The 22,603-nt window shown below is 45.2% G+C and overlaps 1 protein-coding gene across 3 annotated transcripts in view; it reads right to left on the minus strand.

Annotated features, from left to right (window-relative positions):
* The window catches only part of RNF149 (ring finger protein 149), a 71,166-nt gene extending 59,308 nt beyond the window's left edge, over nt 1-11,858 (minus strand). For all 3 annotated transcript variants that reach the window (XM_066268225.1, XM_066268224.1, XM_066268226.1), the window contains exon 1: nt 11,205-11,858. In XM_066268225.1, the coding sequence (XP_066124322.1) occupies nt 11,205-11,673 (469 nt within the window). In that variant the 5' untranslated portion in view covers nt 11,674-11,858. The remainder of the gene's footprint in view (nt 1-11,204) is intronic.
* Between the last annotated feature and the right edge of the window lie 10,745 nt (nt 11,859-22,603).

A 22,603-nucleotide genomic window follows, 5' to 3' on the forward strand; every position in this document is an offset into this window, starting at 1 on the left:
TCAAGTCTACCAACATTCACATCATGGCGGTGCCAGAAGAAGAGAGAAAGAGCAAGGAATTGAAAATCTTATCCTATGTGAAAAAAATGACAGAAAATTTTCCTACCCTAGTGAAGAAAGCAGAGGTACAAGTGCAGGAACTGTAGCAAGTCCCAGACAAGGTAGACCCAAAGAGGCCCACACCAAGACACATAATTAAAATGCTAAAGGTTAAAGACAAAGAATCTTAAAAGTAGTAGGAGAAAAACAGTTAGTTACCTATAAGGGAGCTCCCATAAGACTGTCAGCTGATTTCTCAACAGAAACTTTGCAGGTCAAAAGGGAGTGGCACAAAATATCAAGTAATGAAAAACAAGAACCTACAACCAACACTACTCTACTTAGCAAAACTATTCATTTAGAATCAAAGGAGGGGGCGGGAAGGCGGGGTAAGACTGGGTGCTGGGCCACCAGCGCTCAGGTCCACCTCTGACTGCAGCGCAGCAGGGCAATGTGTGATTACCATGGTGAGGAGTCTCTATTCAGCAGCCTGGCTAAGGAAACCTTGTTACCTCCAAGTCAGGCCTAAAGTAATCAACCACAGCAGCTCTTAAGATATCTGAATTTGGAGATTACCAAGGTGGCAGCAGAGTAGGCAGACACACAGACTCCCAGCTCAAACTACCAAACTGGATTACAAATTAATTTAGGAGCAATCATCATGAAAAACTAACTTTGGACTACAAAAACAAGTCTCAAAAACCAAGGAGCAAAGAAAAATCCACACCAATCCTGGCAGGGAGTGCGAGGGCACAGTGGGGTCTTCCCCTGCTTCCAGGAGCGAAGGGAGGCTGAGGCTGAGAGTCCAGAAGGGCTGTCATTACAAGGAGAGAGACCCTAAGAGACAGGGCCCTTAGTCTCAGAACCAGAGACCCAGCCTAGAAATCCAGGGACTAGAGGAGACAGACGGAAAGCATTGAGAGGGGAGAAGAACAAGTTCTGTGTTTGGCAAGCGGCAGGTGTTCCTTAAAAGGAGCAGAAAATATCGCTCACAGCCACTTGCCTGGGGCCCTGGGGATGAGGAGGGCTGTCTTGTCTTCTACAAGGAAAGTGGACAGAGGAATGCCTGGGATGACCTGAGAAGTTGACTCACCAAGTGTGAAGTTGGCCATAGCTGGGGGAGGGGTTGATCCCTCCATACAGCATAAGCCTAAAGTGGTTAGAGGTGACTCACCTCCTGACAGCTCTCCAGCTCCAATCAGCACCAAAGTAACAGCTGAATGCAGGAAGTGGGGTGGAAGGGCAGTACCTCAGGTCTCCAGGGAGATCTGAGATACACTTCCCCTACTGAAGCTGAAAAAGCGACCACCATCACCAGAGAGCAGCTGGCAGTACTCTTTCAGAGTCGAGGAGGTCACGCCCACCACGTTCCTGGATACAGTTTCAAATAAGCCCCCTGCTGAGATCAGTAAACAAGCCTACCACTGAGTTAAGTAAACTGAAAACAAACAAATCAAGACTTCAAAGCCACTACACTAGGTAAGAAGACCACAACTGGAACAAGCCTGCAAGCCTCACAGAGAAACAATGGGAGACAGAGACACCTAAGTCATATGCTTCAACAAGACAAATCCTCAGAAAAAGATCTGGATGAAACGAAAGTAATCAAATTACCGGAGGCAGAGTATAAAATAATAATTGTTACGATGCTTAAGGATCTCAAAGCTACAATGGATGGACTTAATGAACACCTCAATAAAAAAATTATAAGCATCAAAAAGGACACGGAAATCATAAAGAACCAGACAGAAACAACAAACACAATATCAGAAATGAAGACTACACTAGAAAAAATTGTAGCAGGCTGGATGAAGCAGAGGATCGAATCAGGGACTTAGGGGACAAGTTACACGAAAGCATGGAAGCAGAACAGCAAAAAGAAAACACAATCAAAAAGTCTGAGGAGAGACCTGAAGATGGCAGCAGAGTAGGCAGACGCACAGACGTCCAACTCTCACCACCAAACTTGAATACAAATCAATTTAGAAAAAATCAGCATGAAAAACCAACTCTGGACTACAAGAACAGCTCTCAAAAACCAAGGAGCAAAGAAGAAGCCACAACAAACCTGGTAGGGAGCGCCTGAATCTCCCCTGCTTACAGGAACGGGGGGGTGGGTGGTTTTGAGGCTGAGCGCCCAGAGGTGATCTCACTCCAGGGAAAAGAGCCGAAAATACTTCTCACAGCCACTTGCCTGGCGACCAGGGAATGAGGTGTGTTGAAAGGACCAGCTTATCTTCCAAGTGGAAAGGGGAAAGAGAGGGACAGATGGTGAGGGGCAAAGGAATGCAGGAGATGACCTAAAAAGCTGACTCATCCGTGCTGGAGGCGGCCATAGCTGGGGGAGGGACTGAACCTTCCACAAAACAGTTCTGAATTGCTTCGGGATCAGAGATCTCCGGACATCTCTCCAGCTCCAATCAGCACAACAAGACACAGCTGAAAACAACAAGTGGGGAGGAGGGGCAGTAACTGAGGTCTCCATGGAGATCTGAGATACACCTCCCCCTACTGAAGTTCAGAAAACACTCTGCCCCCAGAGAGATTAATTGGTAGAAGAGGCCTTCAGAGTCCCAGGTTACACCAACCTCATTCCCAGATACAGTTTCAAGGAAGCCCCCAGCTGAGATCAGTAAACAAGACTATCACCTGTTAAGAAAATAAACAAATCAAGACTTGAAAGCAGCCCAAATCCAAAAGTGGATTACAAAAAATAGCTGATACAAACCCAAGCTGATACAAACCCTAGAAATAACAGAATTGAAAACTGGAGGCAGAAAACACCAAACACAGACTCAACCAACTCTACCAAAAAAACACCCAAACACATAATGAGAAGACAAGGAAGTGCAATCCAAATGAAACCACAAGAGAAACCTTCAGGAGATGAACAGAGTGATATGGAAATAATCAAACTTCCAGATGCGGAGTTCAAAATAATGATTGTAAGAATGCTTAGGGATCTTAGAACAACAATGGATGGTCATTATGAACACCTAAATAAAAAAATAGAAAGTACAGAAAAGGACATTGAAATATTAAAAAAGAATCAGTCAGATGTCAAATACAATATCAGAAATGAAGACCACAATGGAAGGAATTAAAAACAGGATGGATAGAGCTGAGGATCGAATCAGCGAGTAGGAGGACAACTTGAATGAAGGCAAGAAAGCAGAGAAGAAAAAAGAAAAGAGACTCAAAAAGTCTGAGGAAACTCTTAGAGAGTTCTGTGACAACATAAAGAGAAATAACATCCGCATCATAGCAGTTCCTGAAGAAGAGAAAGAACAAGGGATAGAGATTTTGTTCAATCATATCATAGCTGAAAACTTCCCTAAATTAATGCAGGAGAAACTCTCACAAGTTCAAGAAGCACAGCGAACTCCATTAAAGAAAAACCTACACCAAGACACATCATAATTAAAATACCAAAGCTAAATGATAAAGAGAAAATATTAAAAGCTGAAAGAGAAAAAAAAGCTATCACCTACAAAGGAGCCCCCATCAGGATGACATCTGACTTCTCAACAGAAACTCTTGAGGTCAGAAGGGAATGGCAAGAAATATTCAAAGTAATGCAGAACAAGAACCTACAACCAAGAATACTTTATCCAGCAAGAAAATCATATAAAACCGAAGGAGAAATAAACAGCTTCCCAGACAAGAAACAACTCAAGGAATTCATTACAACCAAACCAATGCTGCAGGAAATGTTAAGGGGCCTATTGTAAACAGATCAAAGTGGGAAAGAATATAGCAAAAAAGGAATACAGCTTTAAAGAATAAAATGGCAATAAATAACTACATATTAATAATAACCTTAAATGTAAATGGATTAAATGATCCAATCAAAAAACATAGGGTAGCTGCATGGATAAGAAAACAGGACCTGTACATATGCTGTCTACAAGAGACACACCTTAAAACAAAAGATGCACAAATATGGAAGGTAAAAGGATGGAAAAAAATATTTCATGCAAATGGAAATGAAAAAAAAAGCTGGGGTAGCAATACTTATATCAGACAAAATGGACTTTAAAACAAAAAATATAGTAAGATAAAGAAGGCCACTACATAATGATAAAGCGAGTAATCCAACAGGAAGATATAACTATTATAAATATCTACGCACCTAATATAGGAGCACCTAAATATATAAAGCAGACTTTGATGGATATAAAGGGCAAGATCAATAGCAATACTATAATAATAGGGGATTTGAATACCCCACTAACATCAATAGATAGATCCTCAAGAAAGAAAATTAACAAAGAAACAGCAGACTTAAAGGACACACTAGATCAGCGGTTCTCAACCTGTGGGTCGCAACCCTGGCGGGGGTCGAATGACCAAAACATAGGGGTCACCTAAAGCCATCGGGACCACAGGTTGAGAACCGCTGCACTAGATCAACTCGATTTAACAGATATCTTCAGAACCTTATACACTAAAGCAGCAGAATATACATTCTTTTCAAATGCTATGGTACATTCTCTAGAATAAACCACATATTAGGGCACCAAAGTGGTCTCAACAAATTTAAGAAGACTGAAATCGTATCAAGCACTTTCTCTGATCACAATGGCATGAGACTAGAAATGAACCACAACAGAGTAGCTCGAAAATTCTCAAACACATGGAAACTAAATAGCAGGTTGTTAAATAACAAATGGATTAAGAATGAGATCAAAGAAGAAATAAAAAAATTCCTAATAATGAATGATAATGAGCATACAACAACTTAAAATTTATGGGACACAGCAAAAGCAGTACTGAGAGGGAAGTTCATAGTACTATAGGCACACCTTAAGAAACTAGAAAAAGCTCAAATAAACAATTTAACCCTGCATCTAAAAGAATTAGAAAAAGAACAGCAAGTAAAGCCCAAATGTAGCAGAAGGAAGGAAATAATAAAGATCAGAGCAGAAAAAAATGAAAAAGAGGCTAAAGAAACAATACAGAGGATCAATGAAACCAAGAGCTGGTTCTTTGAAAAGGTAAATAAGATCGATGAAACCTTACCAGACTTACCAAGAAAAAAGAGAAAGGACTCAAATAAATAAAATTAGAAATGAGGGTGGAGAAGTAACAATGAACACAGCAGAAATACAAAGGATTGTAAGAAAATACTATGAAGAACTGTATGACAAAAAAATCAGACAACCTAGGTGAAATGGACAAATTCCTTGAAAAATAGAATCTTTCAAAAATCAATCTGGAAGAATCAGAAAACCTAACTAGACTGATTACAACAAATCAGATCTAAACAGTTATCAAAAAACTCCCAACAAACAAAAGCCCTGGGCCAGATGGCTTAACGGGCGAATTCTACCAAACACTAAAAGAAGAACAAACTCCTATTCTTCTCAAGCTATTTCAAAAAACTCAAGAGGGCCTGACCTGCGGTGGTGCAGTGGGTAAAAGCGTCGACCTGGAACACTGAGGTTGCCGGTTTGAAACCCTGGACTTCCCTGGTCAAGGCACATATGGGAGTTGATGCTTTCTGCCCTCCCCCCTTCTCTCTCTGTCTCGGTCTCTCTCTCTCTCGAGATCTCTCTCTCTGTCTCCTCTCTCTAAAATGAATAAATAAAATCTAAAAAAAAAAAAAATTCAAGAGGAGGGAAAATGTCCAAGCTCTTTTTATGAGGCAAGCATAATTCTTTTTTCTTTTTTTTTTTTTTAGAGATGTGAGAAGCATCAATCATCAGTTTTTTTCGTTGTGACACCTTAGATGTTCATTGATTGCATTCTCGTATGTGCCCTGACCGTGGGCCTTCAGCAGACTGAGTAACCTCTTGCTCAACCCAGCGACATGGGTCCAGGCTGGCGAGCCTTTTCCTCAAGCCAGATGAGGCTGCGCTCAAGTCGGCAACCTCAGGGTCTCAAACCTGGGCCCTCCGCATCCCAGTCCGACACTCCATCCACTGCACCACCATCTGGTCAGGCGAAGCAAGCATAATTCTGATTCCCAAAGCAGGCAAAGATAACACAAAGAAAGAAAAGTACAGGCCAATATCCCTGATGAATTTAGATGCTAAAATTCTCAACAAAAGATTAGCAAACCAGATCCAGCAATACATGAAAAAAAATCATACATAATGATCAAATGGGATTTATTCTGGGGAGGCAAGGCTGGTACAATATTCGCAAATCAATATGATTCATCACATAAACAAAAGGAAGGACAAACACCACATGATAATATCAAAAGATGCAAAAAAAGCATTCGATAAAATCCAGCACCCATTTATGATCAAAACTCTCAGCAAAGTGGGAATACAGGGAACATACCTCAATGTGATAAAGGCCATCTATGATAGACCCACAGCCAACATCATACTCCATGGGCAAAAGTTAAAAGCAATCCCCTTAAGATGAGGAACAAGGCAGGGGTACCCCTTTTCACCACCCTTATTCAACATAGTTCTGGAAGTTCTAGCCACAGCAATCAGACAACAAGAAGAAATAAAAGGCATCCAAATTGGAAAAGAAGTAAAACTATCATTATTTGCTGATGATATGATATTGTACATAGAAAACCCTGCAGTAAAAAAACTACTGGACCTGATAAATGAATTCAGCAAAGTGGCAGGATATAAAATTAATACTCAGAAATCAGAGGCATTTTTATACACCAACAATGATCTGTCTGAAAGAGAAATTAAGAAAACAATCCCCTTCACTATTGCAACAAAAAAATATATAAAGTACCTAGGAGTAAATTTAACCAAGGTGGTTAAAGACTTGTACTTGGAAAATTATGAAACATTGATAAAAGAAATCAAAGATACAAACAAGTAGAATCAAAAGAAAGATAAAAAGCTTCCCAGACAAGAAAAAGCTAAACCATATTATATGAAATGTTAAAGGTTCTACTTTAAGAAAAAAAGATAAATATATGATAATAAAATGGCAATAAATACATATCAACAATTGAATCTAAAAAACAAAATAAATGAACAAACAGAACAGAAACAGACTCATAGTTACAGAGAACATTTTGAGGGTTGCCAGTTGGAAGGATGGGATATGAAGGTGAAGGGATTAGAAGTACAAATTTGTAGTTACTGAACAGTAGCAGTATATAAAATACAGCATAGGCAATTTAGTAATATTATGACTATGTATGGTATCAGATGGGCACAAGATTCAACAGGATGATCACTTAGTGAGTTATATGTCTAACCACTGGGTAATACATCTGAAACTAATATATTGTATGTCAACAGTAATGTAAATATAAAAAATTATTTAAAGTAGTAAAAAATTATTATTCATAAAAGACTATTTACCATGCCTTGCAAACACAAAATCCTTTCTGTTTAAGGTCATGTATTTCTGTCAATTCCCTCTACCCCAACTCTGGCTTCCTCCCTGCACACAGCCTGGTCAGTACTTGGCACTTAATAAACAGTGTTAACAGAGTGGAAAGTGCCAAGATTTCAGCTAAAGAGTTATCCTATTAATTGATCAACTACATTAAGGCCAATACTCTATAAAAGCTTTCAGTTTAATTATTTGACTTATATCAATTTTTACCCATCTTGTTCAAACTAACTTCTAGTCATCTTTGCAATATCAGCATTAGATGTCCTTTTTATGCTTTCTAAGCATTTGTGTATATAATCCTGTCTAGGTCCAAACCATACTGTCCGGAAAGTTGTTTCCTGCTCTCACCAGGCCACAAACTCCTCACAGGCAGGCATGTGTTTTATGCATTTGTCTCTGACACAGCACAACACTTGGTTCAGTATCTGTGTACTAAAGGGAATCAACTCTGGGCATCAGTGTAACAGTTCTTACAATTGTTCTCACAGAATATTATCTTAAAATCATGATTTATTTTAAAGCCACAATACTGATATAATACAAAATATCTTATACTGGATTCTAGTAGAGTCAAGCAACAGGTTTAAGAAAAACAGGAGAAATTCTACCTGAGACTATCATGATTCAATTTTAGAAGCAGCCATCTCTACTGATTTTGTCTACTAACAGTGTTATACAGGAGCACTAAGAACCACTAACTCCAAGGTTTTTACTGGCTCTACCCCCATTCTGGCAAAATACAAGAAATGTAAGTCTAAGCTGCCTTCAAGGTTTTGTATAACATTTCAATTTCATGTTTGTCAAAGTTGGTTCCTCTTCTTAATTAATTCTATTCTTAATTCTATACCATTCTCAAAAAGTCATGATACAGTTGTACTTTTACCCCAGTTGTGCCAAGTTCTGTGAGGGTCATTCTTTTCCATCTTTATAATCACCCCTATATTGGCCCTTATATTTCTACCAGGACTAGCCCAACAGCCTAACTGGATTCTGTTTCCAGTTTTTCTTTTGTTTAATCTATTAGTCACAATGCTAACAAATTAATCTCCCTCAAAGTCAGTGGTTCAAAAAGTTGGATGATTTTCTTATCTCCTTTTCCCACCAAACACTTGGCAATATATGGAGACATTTTTGGTTATCACAGTTGGGGGAGTGGTACTGGAATCTAGTGGGTAGAGGCTAGGAATGCTGCTAAATATCCTATAATGCACAGGATGGCCTCTCCCACAACAAAAAAGTGATCTGGTCATATATCACCTTATTAGCTTGGGTCAGTCATTAAAATCCTTTGAGTGTCAGTTTTCTCATTGGTAAGTGGGGTTAAAGTACCCACCTTAAAGAGCTGTCAGAAGGATTATGTGAGCCACTGTACAGAGACCACTGAGCACAATGCACAAAGTACTGGGTACCTTCACACATTTTTTAAAAATTGCTGTTACTTTCTTCATTTTCTTCAAACAGAATTATTCTCATGGCAAGAATGGATATTGATAATGGGAACAAAAGCTCAAACAGTCTTTAAAATAAGAGGTGTTTTTCTGGGCCTGAATAAACTGTATGTTAATAATATAAGAAAGTGGCCCCATGTGCGAAGACCTGGGTTCAGTCCTGGGTTCAATCACAGGTCAGGGCACACATGAGAAGCAACCATCTGCTGCTCTTCCCCTCCCTCCTTTCTCTCTTCCCCTCTCCCAGCCAGCGGCACCATTGGTTTGAGTGTCAGCTGGAGGTGCTGAGGATAGCTTGGTTGATTTAAGCATTGGCCCCAGATGGGGGGCTGCCAGGTGGATCCGTTCGGGGCACACACAGGGAGTCCCTTCTATTTCCCCTCCTTTCGCTTAATAATATAAGAAAGCAAAGTTGCTGAACAAGTGCTGTTAACCTGGAAAGATGTTATTGTTATGATAAAAATAAATGCAGTGAACAGGTTTAGAAAATTGTATGCTGATGAACCTGCCATCAGAAAGAAAATGGCTACATCAAGACGTTGTAGACTGAGAAGTGATTGCAAGGACCTAGCATCAGAGAATCCTGACATACTAAACTCTTCTGGGGCAGTACTAGCAAACTTGGGGAACACTGTTGATAGCACATATCTGGAATGCTATATGGAAACTGACAGGCAGGACTCTTCCTAAGAGTGTGGAAACATGGCTTGGATACAATGACAACAGGGTAGATTTGGAATCACAGGAATAACTGAACCAAAAGTGGTGGCTTTATCAATGCTTATCAATGGATATCTGCTCCATTTCCTCTCCAAACCTACTTCCTTTCTGTTGCAACTGAAAGAATTTTCCTTCTACTGAGAGCAACCCCCCCCCCCCCCAAGTGTCCTGGACACAAAGCCTTCAAAGACTTTAGTTTTTCCCTTACCTCTTCTCTATCCTAGATTTCTATCAGATTACTGCCATCCAATTTCAAATATGTCTCATCATGGTTCCTCCTACCCTCCCTAGCCCCACAGCTTTGGCCCATTTGTCAGCACCTCCCAACCCTCCCAGTCAACCTTCTTGAAAAAGAGTTGCTGTAGCAGTCTCCACTTCCTCACCTTTCAACTGACTTCCCTTCCTATCACTCCGCTAAAACAGGACAAATCCAAAGTCACTTTTCTATCCTCATTTTACCATTAGGCTCTGAACTTGCATTCAGAAAGCCAAAACAGAACGAAAAACAGGAGTATAGGAAAAAAGGATATCTGACTTGTAGCAGCAAAACTTAAAAAAGATATTAATGACAGTAAGTTCAGAATGAGTCATGATCTTAGCAGAATGGAAATACATTCAGTAGGTGTACTGGTTGAAAAGGATTCAGTTCTGAAGACACCTTATAAAATAAGACTTTTAAACTATCATGAACTGTTTGAAGGTGAAACCTGTTGTCCTGGGGAACATGTGTATGTCAAAAGGCTTACTGCTACAGGAAAAGAAATTAAAAATTCTGGCTCATCTTCCTTTTTTGAACAAGGACCTATAATAGTCTGAAGTAGGTTGTCGCCACTCACACCAGGTGGCAAAGAGCAAGATCTTTTCTTGAATGAACACAGCTTTAAAAACTTCATCTAAACTGAAGACTAAAAAAGCTGATTGGAAGTCAAGCTAGTATTATGACCTTACATTTAGGGAGACAACATATCCATATTTAAATCCGAGCTTTCTGACTCGGTTAAATCCGATGTTCTGACTCCTAGTTTCGGACCATATTTGTTTGGGGTTTTTTTGACGGAGGCAGAGAGAGTCCAAGAGAGGGATAGATAGGGACAAACAGGAAGGGAGAGAGATGAGAAGCATCAATTCTTCGTTGTGGCTCCCTAGTTGCTCATTGACTGCGTTCTCATATGTGCCTTGACTGGGGCCTACAGCAGAGCGAGTGACCCCTTGCTCAAGCCAGTGACCATGGGGCATGTCTATGATCCCATGCTCAAGCCAGCGACCTCCAGGTTTCGAAACTCGGTCTTTGACATCAGGGTCCGACGCTCTGCGTCACCGCCTGGTCAGGCTCAGACCATGTTTTAAGAAAGTCAAAAAACCCGAGTGCTACCTAGCCACCACTTTACTCCGAAGGGGCATCCAGACCCTGCTCGACCCCACCTGACTCTGGGAGACGCCTAGTGGAAAGCGACCCACGCTGAACAAGCATGAGACTTTCCGGGTTAGAACCACACTCGACCTGTGTGGGTTTTCTTTCCATAATAGCTTCGGGCCAGCACAGGTTCCAAATAGCAGCGCCCCGCTCCCCATGCCCTTGGCGTGGGGAGAAAATGAAGTCTGCCGGGCTAGGACCGCGCTGCAAAAACGTCCAGCTCGCCCTCCCCCCAACCCCCAGCCCCGGCTCACCCGCGTGAGACATGGGCGCCGTGAGGTTCCCGTGGCGCTCCTCGTTGTAGATAACCACAGCCGAAGCGTTCCTCCGCGCCGCCAACAATACCTTGTCCTTAAAGGTGCAGCCCCCGCGCGCCACCAGGGCGACCCAAGGCGCAGCTCTCCGGCTTTCGGGCCGGGGCACCACGAAGCGCGTGTCCGGGGCGCAACCCTCCGGGTCGCCACCCTCCGGGTCGCCGTCTACCGTGCGCGGGACGCCCACCAGGCCTAGCGCGCCCGCCTTGGGCGAGCTGTCGCCGAAGCGGCCGCTCTCCGATATACTGCATACGGTCCGGTTGGTCAGCTGGTCCACGTACTCGATGCTCACCACAGCCGAGTACCACTCGACGGCCCGGGCCCGGCCCCCCCGCGCGCACAAGGCCAGCGCCAGCAGCGCCAGCGCACCGCGGGCCCCGCAGCCAGCGTCGGGCCGCCGCCGCGCCATGGCCGCACTGCCCGGCTCCCGAGGAGCGGGCCCGGGCCGGGGCCGGGCGCCGGCTAGGAGTCGCGAGGGGACGCTAGAGTCAGAGGAAGCTGAGGAGCCCCGAGAAGAGCGCTAACAACCAAGCAAAAGGAGAGCTCAGCAACCCCGCGGGCGGCTAGGCGCACGCGCACCTGCCGGGCGGCCAGGCGGGGCCGGGCGGAGCGAGGGCGGGGCGGCCGGGCGCACGCGCACCCGATGGGGCGGCAGGGGCGGGGTCACGGCGAGGCGCGAGCGGGCTGGAGCTCTCACCCCTCCTCCCACCTAGGGGCGGGACCTGCTAGAGTCTCTCGTGACTGACTTGTAGTCACGCGGCGCCTCACTGCGGGCACCCGTGTTCTGGCTGGCCCGGCCAGACCGGCCCGCATCGGTACCCAGTCCGTGCCAGAGGATGTCTGCGCCCCGGAGGGCAGGGGACGTGACCGCCGGGAACAGGAAGCGTCTTCGCGAGGCGTGCGAGCGGGTGGTGTAAAATCTGTGAATGGGTGTTTATGAAGACTTCACTGTGGCAAAGGACTTGTTTGTCTGGAACCTTTAAAAGTCCAATGATAAAAACCCTCCAAAACTACACACGGTTTTTGGATGAGTTTTATTACCAATTTTGTAATGCTAATGATTTCTTACAGCTTTTCTCAAGTATTATATTCACAAGAACCCTTCTTTTTATGTTTTTTTTTACATATAATCTGTAGTTTTGAAATAAGTGCATCAAACTGTACAGCAATAAATAAAAAGAAAATTTGTTAGGAAGTAAATAAACCTTCCCTGGTTACAAAGACTTACTGCTGCAGGAAAGGAATTAAAATTTCTGACTCATCTCCTTCTTTGAACAAAGACCTATAATAGTCGAGAGTAGATTATCGCCATTCACACCAAGTGGTGTTTTGGGGCTTTAAACCCTCCTGTTTACTTATTTTGTACTGCATTTTAAAACTGCTCCAGAATGCAGCCTGGCCCACAAGGCTTGTTTCATTTGAAGTTGGAGTTTCCTCTCCCTTTCCCGTCAGGAAACTACTTTTAAAAGGCTGAGAGGATCCCAAGCCTAGAAGAAGAGATATCAAGTATGGCAGTTGTGGCAGGATAAGGGAAGGTCTTAGGACCCCTTATTGTGTTTCACCAAAACAAATACTTACAGCTCCCAGAACAAGCTTTGCAGTTTCATGCCGTTTTACGAATTCCTTTACTACTTCCTGAAATCCTGCTCCTGGCTCTTGTACTGACAAACACCAACTTAGTCCTCAAGTTTTAACTCAAAAGTTCTCTCTTCTGTGGGACTTTGCCTGGTTCCTAAAGGCTAACTTAGGCAGTCGTCCTGTTTTCCGTGTTGTTTGTGTATATCAGCATTGGGAAAACATCTGTGTAAGGCTTGCTCACTTGCACTTTGCATGATTAATGTGTAAGCACGTGGCAGAGCCACATGTGTATAGTCTATGTAAGGCTATGGGTGTGTTCCTTTGGCACAGACTGCTTGCCCGCCAGTACAAGTGGCCGTTTTGCTTTCCGTTTGCCTGATGCCATGAGAAGCCGTTTCCCCCTGAGTGTTCGCTTGCCTGCTGTTGGAAGAATATAATAAATGGGAATGGCCCATGCTTTCTGGCTCCACAGTTCCTCTACTGTCTGCCCAAATCCAGTGTGAACTTCCTGAAGAGGGAATTGGGGTGGTGAAAATGCCGAAAGTTTCTACAGCCTGGCTGGGGTTGGTGGCTCTACACTTGAGTTACAGTTCTTGTAGTATTAACAAATACATAAAGAAGCCTGTTACATGGTAGTTTAGAATATGAAATCTGGACTCATGTGGGTGCCACCAATTACTAGCTGCATAACTTTGGGCAAGTGTTCTCACTTGGCAAATAGAGTGTGTACGGCCATGCGCATGCAGGTTCCCACTGGATTCAGGCAGACGGTAAAGAAACGGTAGAGCCAAAAGATGGTGGGCCATCCCTTATTAAAGTCTCGCACCAGCCAACCAGCAACACACACAGGGCAGAGACTTCCCTTTCACTCAGGCTTCCAAAGCCACTAACACATTCTCCAGTTCCACAACCAGGAGAATCTTCTCTGGTTTCTCCTAGAATCAAAGGGCTTCACCAGTCTCAGTGGAGCTCACAAAAGCCCTCACCTCTGGTTCCCCATCTGCATATGTTCTCCGTTCTCTCTGCACAAACTGCAAAAACATGGCATTCCCCCATTCCTTCCCTTTTTAAAACTTTTCTGGCACGAAAACCTCTCCTCCAGCAAACATTAGCAAGACAATGGCCATTCCTAAACAGAAAGGTAATTTGCAATTTCAGAGATCACATTCCTGGTGCTGCCCAGCACCATTTTTATTTATTTATTTTTATTTTTTTTACAGAGACAGAGAGAGTGTCAGAGAGAGGGATAGACAGGGATAGACAGACAGGAATGGAGAGAGATGAGAAGCATCAATCATCAGTTTTTTTTTCGTTGCGAGACCTTATTTGTTCATTGATTGCTTTCTCATATGTGCCTTGACCGTGGGCCTTCAGCAGACCCAGTAACCCCTTGCTCGAGCTTGCAACCTTGCATCCAAGCTGGTGAGCTTTTGCTCAAACCAGATGAAACTGCGCTCAAGCTGGTGACCTCAGGGTCTCAAACCTGGGTCCTTCCGCATCCCAATCTGATGCTCTATCCACTGCGCCACCGCCTGGGCAGGCCCAGCACCATTTTTTAACACTAAAAGTGAGCAAACTAAAAATATACGAATTTTAAAAACTCATTTGCCCAACAGAATGAGAGCTTACTTCCCACGTTCTTGTTGTGGTAAGGTACCGAAAAGCTGCAAAATTAATATTGATATTTTAAGAAGAAAGGTCAGGCTTTCTGTCCCATCCATTCCTTGGGGAGGGGAGGGAGAAGAACATATAAACTTCCTGACTTACAAGGACAATGGGTCATTTAGTTTTAACTATAGAATAAAGGTTGTCTGAGGAACTTCTTTTCTCTTTCAATAAGAGACAGAATTTACATACTACCCTACATTGATTTTGGCTCTTCCTCCCTTCCTGGAATCCTGAGAGTAACATACCTCTAGGCAAGGGAGGGAAGATAGACACTAAAGAATTTGTAAATATCTTTGATTGCATTACCTTGAAAGTTTTAATGTTCTTATGAATCCCCTAAAGAAATGTTATAAGCCTGTTAATAATTGTGTCATGATGTCATACTCCCCCCAGCCTGTATGAAATCAAGGGTATATAACCAGCCTCTGAAATGTATTGGGCACGCACAATTTGGGTCGGCAATGCCCCGTGTTAGTCATATGCAGCCGGCATATTAATAAATTTCCTCCTTTCAATAAAACCCTTCAAAATTCATCTGGACTTGGTGTCTTTACGTAAACCCGCGGAAGTGAGGTACGGTACTTTACAACACTGTGAGAACTAAATAAGGTCAAGCTTGTGAAGGGCTAACATGCTGCCTGGCACTCAGTAAATTCTTCACTGATTTACATGGTCCTTAGGTCTGCTGAAGCAGCTTCTTCCTAAGTCTGAAGCCATGCCAGAGACTGTCACTCACCCGAGGTAGTAATGAAAGAGATGTAAAACTATAGATGTGATTGGGTTCTTCTTGAAACCCCTATGTTAAAGCAAAAAACAACCAAACCTGAAAATTTTTATGAATATATTTGAACAAAACTGACTACAATTTCTGGGAAGCAAAAATCTCAGCGGATTGAGAAAATGCGTTGAAGAATAGCAGTGTTGTAGCTTATTTTATACATCAGAATCAAATAGGAAGGTTTAAGGCAGGTTGTGTGAATTCTGCTGGTGGTAGATTAGGGGAAGGGAGAAAGCAAAGTTGGGAAATCTATGAGTGTAAAGCCAGTAGCTACGGCCACCATCATAGCCGCCTGGCCCGTGCAGGTTTGCATTTGATTCAGACAGATGGTAATAAAACAACGGAGCCAAGAAATGGTGGGCCATTACCATTAACCCTAGCTTTCACCTGGCGGGCAAGAAATACACACAGTGGGAAAACACTTCCCTTTCCATTCAGGGCTCCCAAAGCCACTGACTTATCCGAGTTTCCTAGAATCAAAGGTTTCTACCTCACCAGCCTTATTCACCTCTGTTCCCCATCTCCTTCTCTCTGCACAAACTGGCTTCTCCTTCAGCACTCTGCCATCATGGCTGCTTCTCCTCTCCTCCATGTGGCCTTTCTCTGCTCTCCTCATTCTCCAAAGAGGAACTGAAAACATCATCTCCTGCTGCCGGGCTTGAGTCCTGGGCTGCTGCTGCCTTCTGCTCCACAGGCCTTGCAGCTCTGGCCCTGGCCTCAGCCCCGGCCTCCTGCCACTGCTGGCTCTCCACAACGTCCAGGGCAATCTGCAACTCATGAACCTGTGATTCCTTCTCCAGTGGTGCTCCATTTCCAAGTGAATTTCGCGAACCTGATCAGCCTCCTTCTCCAGTGCTTGCTTCAGCTCCAGGGTTGGCATCTCTTTCTTCCACATTTGTTCCAGCTTCTTCCACTGCTCAGTTTGCAGGTCCAGAGTAGCCTCTTCCATAGAGCTCTTGGTTTCCTCATGCATGGCTGTAAAAGTCAGCCAGCCTTTGGCCACCAAAAGGACAGCCATGGGGAACCATAACAGCAGCCAATCCTCTACTCCACCACTCAAAGGTGGTAGTGGCTCCATACTGAACTGTATCGAATCCTGCCACAGACTACACCAAATGTAAAGCCAGTAGCCATGGCCACCATCACAGCCTCCTGGCCTGTGCAGGTTTGCATTTGATTTGGATAGATGAAACAATGGAGCCAAGATGGCAGAGTGCTGAAGGAGAAGCCAGTTTGTGCAGAGTTTGTGCAGAGAGAAGGAGATGGGGAACAGAGGTGAATAACGCTGGTGAGGTAGAAACCTTTAATTCTAGGAAACTTGGATAAGTCAGTGGCTTTGGGAGGCCTGAATGGAAAGGGAAGTGTTTTCCTACTGTGTGTATTTCTTGCCTGCTGGGTGCAAGCTAGGATTAAAGCTAATGGCCCATAAGTTCTTGGCTCCGTTGTTTTCATTGCTGTCTGTCTGAATCAAATGTGAACTGTTAGGTTTAAGGAAGTGTGCTGTGGCTGCCAGAGTCTAACTCTTAGAAAAACAGGAACAGGGAAGTGCTGACAAGGTCCCTGTGAGGCCGAGAACAAAGAGTTCAGCACAAAGTTGGGTGAACATCCTGCATTCTATGAGTTAGAGACCCTTATCAGAAGTTTATGTTTAAAATTCTCCACTGAGCTAAACCCCTCCCCTGTTGCTACACTGCATGCGACCTCCCTAGTGAATAGCTAATTGTTACATCTGCTTCTGTATAATGCTTGCTCACTTAGGATATATAAGGACCTAGTTGTAAGTGCCAAGGGTGACTCTTGTTTGCAGTCCCTTGTGGGTACAGTGTCTCCAGACATTTTGAGAGTTCGTCCCTGCGCAGGTTAAACTTGGCCAATAAAGTAAGATCTAAACCCCTGAAAGTCTCCGACGTTTGTTCTTGCGCTTGGTGGATGCAACATTTAGTGACCCCGACATGATGCCCCGGTTCGGAGACCGGATGGGCAGCTCGAGCTGAGTAAGTATTTACTGAGGATCCTCTTTTGGTTTGGTTTTTGGGCTCCGGAGAAAACAACCCTGAGGTACTGGTGGGATGCTGCTGGTAACGTACCCAGGACTTTCAGAGGCAGGACGCCACTCTCTGAAATTTGGTTTCGCTAACATTAGAAGTGACCGGTCACGTTAGGGTTCTTATTTGTCTGCGCCGTGCTGTGCCAAATTTGGTTTCAGTTTATATGCCAATTTCGTGTGTGCAAAAGACTGTGTTGTCTGCTGCCCTGTTGGTCTGTGTTGTCTGTTTTCTTTATCCATTTTTCTTTATCCTCCCTTTTATTCCTCCCTGATTTGCTCAGGATGGGCCAGCAGGAATCTGTGCCTGGCTCTCCACTTGACTGCCTGCTGAAGAACTTCTCTGATTTCCAGAGGCGGGCCCGGGAATATGGGGGCCCATCGCCTGACCTCGAATTTCTCCAGACCTTAAGTCAGTTAGAGTGGCCCACCTTTAACGTAGGATGGCCCACATAGGGTACCTTTGACCTTCCGAATTTATTTGCTGTCTGAGCCACCGTCTATAGGGTTCCCCACCCGGACCAATATCTGTACATAGACGTTTGGGTAGATGTAGCTACCGAGCGGCCCGGATACATTAGGAAGTGTTTGAAGGGAAACCAGCGAGGCAGATGGGCAGTTTGCCTCACCGCGGGAGAAAAGAAGGTCAAGGAAAAGGAAAAGGGGGAAGCCCACACCCAAAAACAGCCTCGTAGCCAGCCTAGGCTTTACCCAGTCTTGCCCGAACCACCGAAGGACCACCTAGACCCGGTGAATGCGCCTCCACCTTAGCAGCGTCGAGAGGAAGCAGATTCCTTGCGTCAGGATGTGGGCAGGCTCCCAAGCCCACCCCACACCCGTGGAGGGGCATTCTATGGGGAGGGAGTTTTGCCTCTGGTGGGAGGCGCCGCCATTTTGCCTCTCTGAGAGGTGCTGCCGGGACCAGATGCTCTACCACGGGCACCTCCCCGCCTTGTTTATGTGCCCTTCTCCACCAGTGACTTACATAATTGGAAATATCAAAATCCCCCGTTCTCTGAGAAACCCTAAGGGCTAATCTCCCTCCTCGAAACCATATTCAGAACTCATCAGCCCACCTGGATGACTGTCAACAGATTCTGCAAACTCTCTTCACTTCTGAAGAGAGAGACAGGATAATGCGGGAGGCCGCAAAGGCGGTCCTGGGGAAGGAGGGAGAGACTATGGCCGGGAGGAGGGAGATAGAAGACATACTCCCTTCTCAACCCCCGGCCTGGGACCCTAATACTACCGGGGGAAGGGACATGCTCCTCCAGTATCACTGGGCTCTGCTGAGGGGGCTCAAGGCAGCTGCGAGAAAACCTACAACTTCAGCAAGGTTAGTGAAGTCATCCAGGGAAGAGAGGAGTCCCCAGCAGCCTTCCTAGAAAGACTCATGGAGGCTTATAGAGTATATACCCCTCTAGATCCTGAGGCAGAAGAGAACAGGAGACTAGTAAATATAGCCTTTGTGACTCTGGCTGCTTCAGATATTAGGAAAAAGCTTCAGAAGATAGAAGGATTTGAAGGAGAAAATAGAAGCAAGCTTTAGAGATAGCCCAGAAGGTGTATGTCAATAGGGATGATCCAGAGGTTGGCAGGGCGAAGGAAGTTGCCAAAATCCTGATTGCTGCCCAGAAACCTCCTCCCAAAGGGAAAGGGGGACAGCAAAAGGGCCAGGGATGGCGAATAGCCAAAGATCAATGTGCCTATTGTAAAGAGAAAGGGCACTAGAAGAGAGAGTGTCCAAAGTTGAAGGCTGACAGCCAAGGGCCAAAACAGGGCCCAGGGTTCTTGCTTCAAACCTTAGACTGACGGGGCCAGGGCTCCATTCCCATTGGCTCCCAGGAGCCCATGGTCATCTTAACAGTCGAAGGAAAGCCAATAGACTTCCTAGTTGACACAGGAGCCACCTACTCAGTCCTAAAGCAACCACAGGGGCAAATTCAGAAGGCAACTACCAAAATAGTAGGGGCAATGGGCAAAGCAGAAGCCTATCCATGGGCTACTGCAAGAATTACTAACTTAGGCTGAGGCACCATTACCCACTCCTTCCTAGTCATTACAGACTGCCCTTACCCACTACTTGGAAGGGACTTATTGCAGAAACTTCAGGCCACCATTACCTTCCGATGGGAGGAGAGCCCTACGAGGGACAAGGAGGCAGAGGTCAGCTTGGAGATAACTGTCCCACTGTCTGAAGAATACTTACTTGCCACAATCCAAGGAGGTAAGGAGGAAGGAGCAGGAGTTCCGGATGCCCTGCATGCCAGGGTACCTGAAGTTTGGGCGGAGACCAACCCACTAGGTTTGGCCACCCACCAACCGCCTGTCCTAGTACAGCTGTTGAGCACTGCTAGCCCAGTTAGGATCATGCAATACCCAGTCCAGCCCAAGCCAGACGGGGCATTGCATGGCACTTGCAGCACCTGCTGAAGGCAGGCATACTCCAAGAATGCCAATCAGCCTGGAATACCCCGTTACTCCCCGTCCAAAAGCCAGGGACCCATGACTATTGCCCAGTGCAGGACTTGCGGGAGGTGAATGCATGGGTAGAGACTATTCATCCCAGGGTGCCCAACCCGTATGCCTTACTGAGTTCATTGCCCCCAACCCATACCTATTATTTGGTCCTGGATTTGAAGGATGCCTTCTTTTGTATTCCCCTGGTGCCTCAGAGCCAAGAGATCTTTGCCTTTGAATGGAATGACCCAGAAAATGAACTGGTGGGGCAGTTCACTTGGACCAGACTACCACAAGGGTTTAAGAATTCCTCCACCATTTTTAAAGAGGCCCTCAGCAAAGATTTGCAGGCTTTCCGCTCCTCCCATCCATCGATTGTACTGCTCCAGTATGTGGATGACATCTTCATAGCTGCCAAGGACTAAGGAGAGTGTGAAGAAGCCACCTCGGACCCGCTACAAGATCTCGAGCGAATGGGGTATTGAGTATCTGCCAAGAAGGCCCAGATTGTGACGCAAACTGTAAGTTATTTGGGGTATAACTTACAGGGAGGGCAAAGGACATTGTCCAGCCAGTGAATCCAGACGGTCTTGCAGATCCCTGAGCCTACCAGCAAGAGGCAGGTATGAGAATCCTGGGTGCAGTAGGATACTGCCAACTGTGGATATTAGGCTTTGCAGAACTAGCTAGACCCCTACACGAACTAACCAGGGGAAAGGAAGAGCAATTCACATGGACAGATAAGGAAAAGCAAGCGTTCCAAGCGCTTAAGGAGGCCCTAGTGACTGCCCCAGCTTTGGCCCTGCCGGATCTGGCCAAACCCTTTTAGCTATTTATAGCAGAAAAGGGAGGGGTAGCTCTAGGGCAGGAGTCTCAAACTCAACTCAGCATGTGGGCCGCAGAGCAAGATCACAGCCTTTCGGCGGGCCGCACTAGGTTTACAAAAGGCAACTGTTACGCAACACTTTTCTCACTGCAGTTGAAAACAAAAAAAAATCAGTACAACAAGCACAATTGTACATGCAGTTTACTCAGTGTCACAAAACGACCAGAAACTATAGTTCACATCACAACTGCTGTTAACTAAGCTAATATCTAGCTAGGATGCTAGAGAAATGAAAAATACAAGTAGGCCCCTAGGCTTACTTAATTTTATCCAAAATATTTTGAACTTCGTGGATTAGTCTGCGGGCCGCACAAAATTGTTCGGCGGGCCGCATGTGGCCTGCGGGCCACGAGTTTGAGACCCCTGCTCTAGGGGTACTGAGCCAGGAGCTCGGGCCGTGGAAGAGGCCCGTCGCCTATCTGTCCAAGAAACTTGACCCTGTAGCCTCGGGATGGCCAGCATGTCTGAAGGCACTTGCTGCCACCTCAATACTAGTCAAGGAGGCTAGTAAGTTGACTTTGGGACAGGACATCCAAGTAATTAGGTAACACTACATAGAGCAAGTGCTGCGAGCACCTCCTGACAGGTGGCTATCTAATGCGTGGCTGATGCAGTATCAGGCTCAGCTGCTGAACCCTCCGTCTGTTCAGTTCCTCAAAACAGCAGCCCTGAACCCAGTGACCCTGTTGCCAATGCCAGACTCCACTTTAGTTAATAGTTACAAGCAAATCCTTGACACAGTGACTGGCTCCCGCCCGGACTTAAGGGATCGGGCATACGAAAAGGCAGACCTGACCCTCTTTACTGACGGGAGCAGTTTTATCAAGGATGGACAGTGGTATGCAGGGGCAGCAGTGACCATGGGAGATAAGGTCCTGTGGCAGAAAGCACTGCCCGCAGGAACATCTGCACAGAGGGCAGAACTGATAGGACTAACCCGAGCCTTACAGATAGCAGAGGGAAAAGGTGCCAACATCTACACTGACCGCCATTATGCATTTACCACTGCCCATGTTCACAGAGCCATATACAAGGAGAGAGGCCTCCTGACAGCAGGGGGGAAGGACATTAAGAACCGCAGTGAAATTCTTGCCCTCCTAGATGCCATTTGGCTACCTACCAAAGTTGCCATCATCCACTGCAAAGGACACCAGAAGGGGGATTCTCCTATTATAAAAGGTAACAACCTAGCAGACTCAGCTGCAAGAGAAGCAGTCACTGGGCCACAGGAAAGCCTTCTGCCATTGCTACCTAAGCCAACGCTACCTCCGGATCCTAGATATTCCCCAGAAGAAGAGCAGGAAGGGATACAATTAAAGGGAAAGAAAAATCAGCAGGGATAGATAGAGCTTCCTGATTCCTGGCTCTATTTACCCCAGGGAATAGTAAGGGAAATAGTGAGAGATATTCGTACTAGCACTCACCTAGGGCAGAATAAGCTAGAACAACTTGTCAAAAAATATTATTCTGGGCCCAACATCAGGGATATTGTCCATTCTGTTGTCTCTAGATGCAGCATCTGTGCCAGGGTAAATGCGCAGAATAAGAAGTTGCCTCCCTTTGTGAAGCATCGGGGGAAAGCCCCTGGAGAGTTATAAGAAGTAGATTTCACAGAGATGACCCCTGGGAAGTCAGGTTATAAGTATCTATTAGTATTAGTAGACACCTTCTCGGGATGGGTGGAAGCATTCCCCACGCGAGGAGAGGCTGCTTCCACAGTTTGCAAAGTCTTATTAAGGGAAATCATACATAGATATGGCATTCCCCTAGCCCTAGGATCAGACAATAGACCTGCATTTATCTCTAGGATATCTCAAGAACTAGCTACTAAGCTAGGTATCAATTGGAAATTGCATTGCATTTATAGGCCCCAACGTTCAGGACAGGTAGAAAGGATGAACAGGACTCTAAAAGAGACTATAATT

The sequence above is a fragment of the Saccopteryx bilineata genome, chromosome 3, assembly GCF_036850765.1.
Source record: "Saccopteryx bilineata isolate mSacBil1 chromosome 3, mSacBil1_pri_phased_curated, whole genome shotgun sequence".
Classification (NCBI taxonomy): Eukaryota; Metazoa; Chordata; class Mammalia; order Chiroptera; family Emballonuridae; genus Saccopteryx; species Saccopteryx bilineata.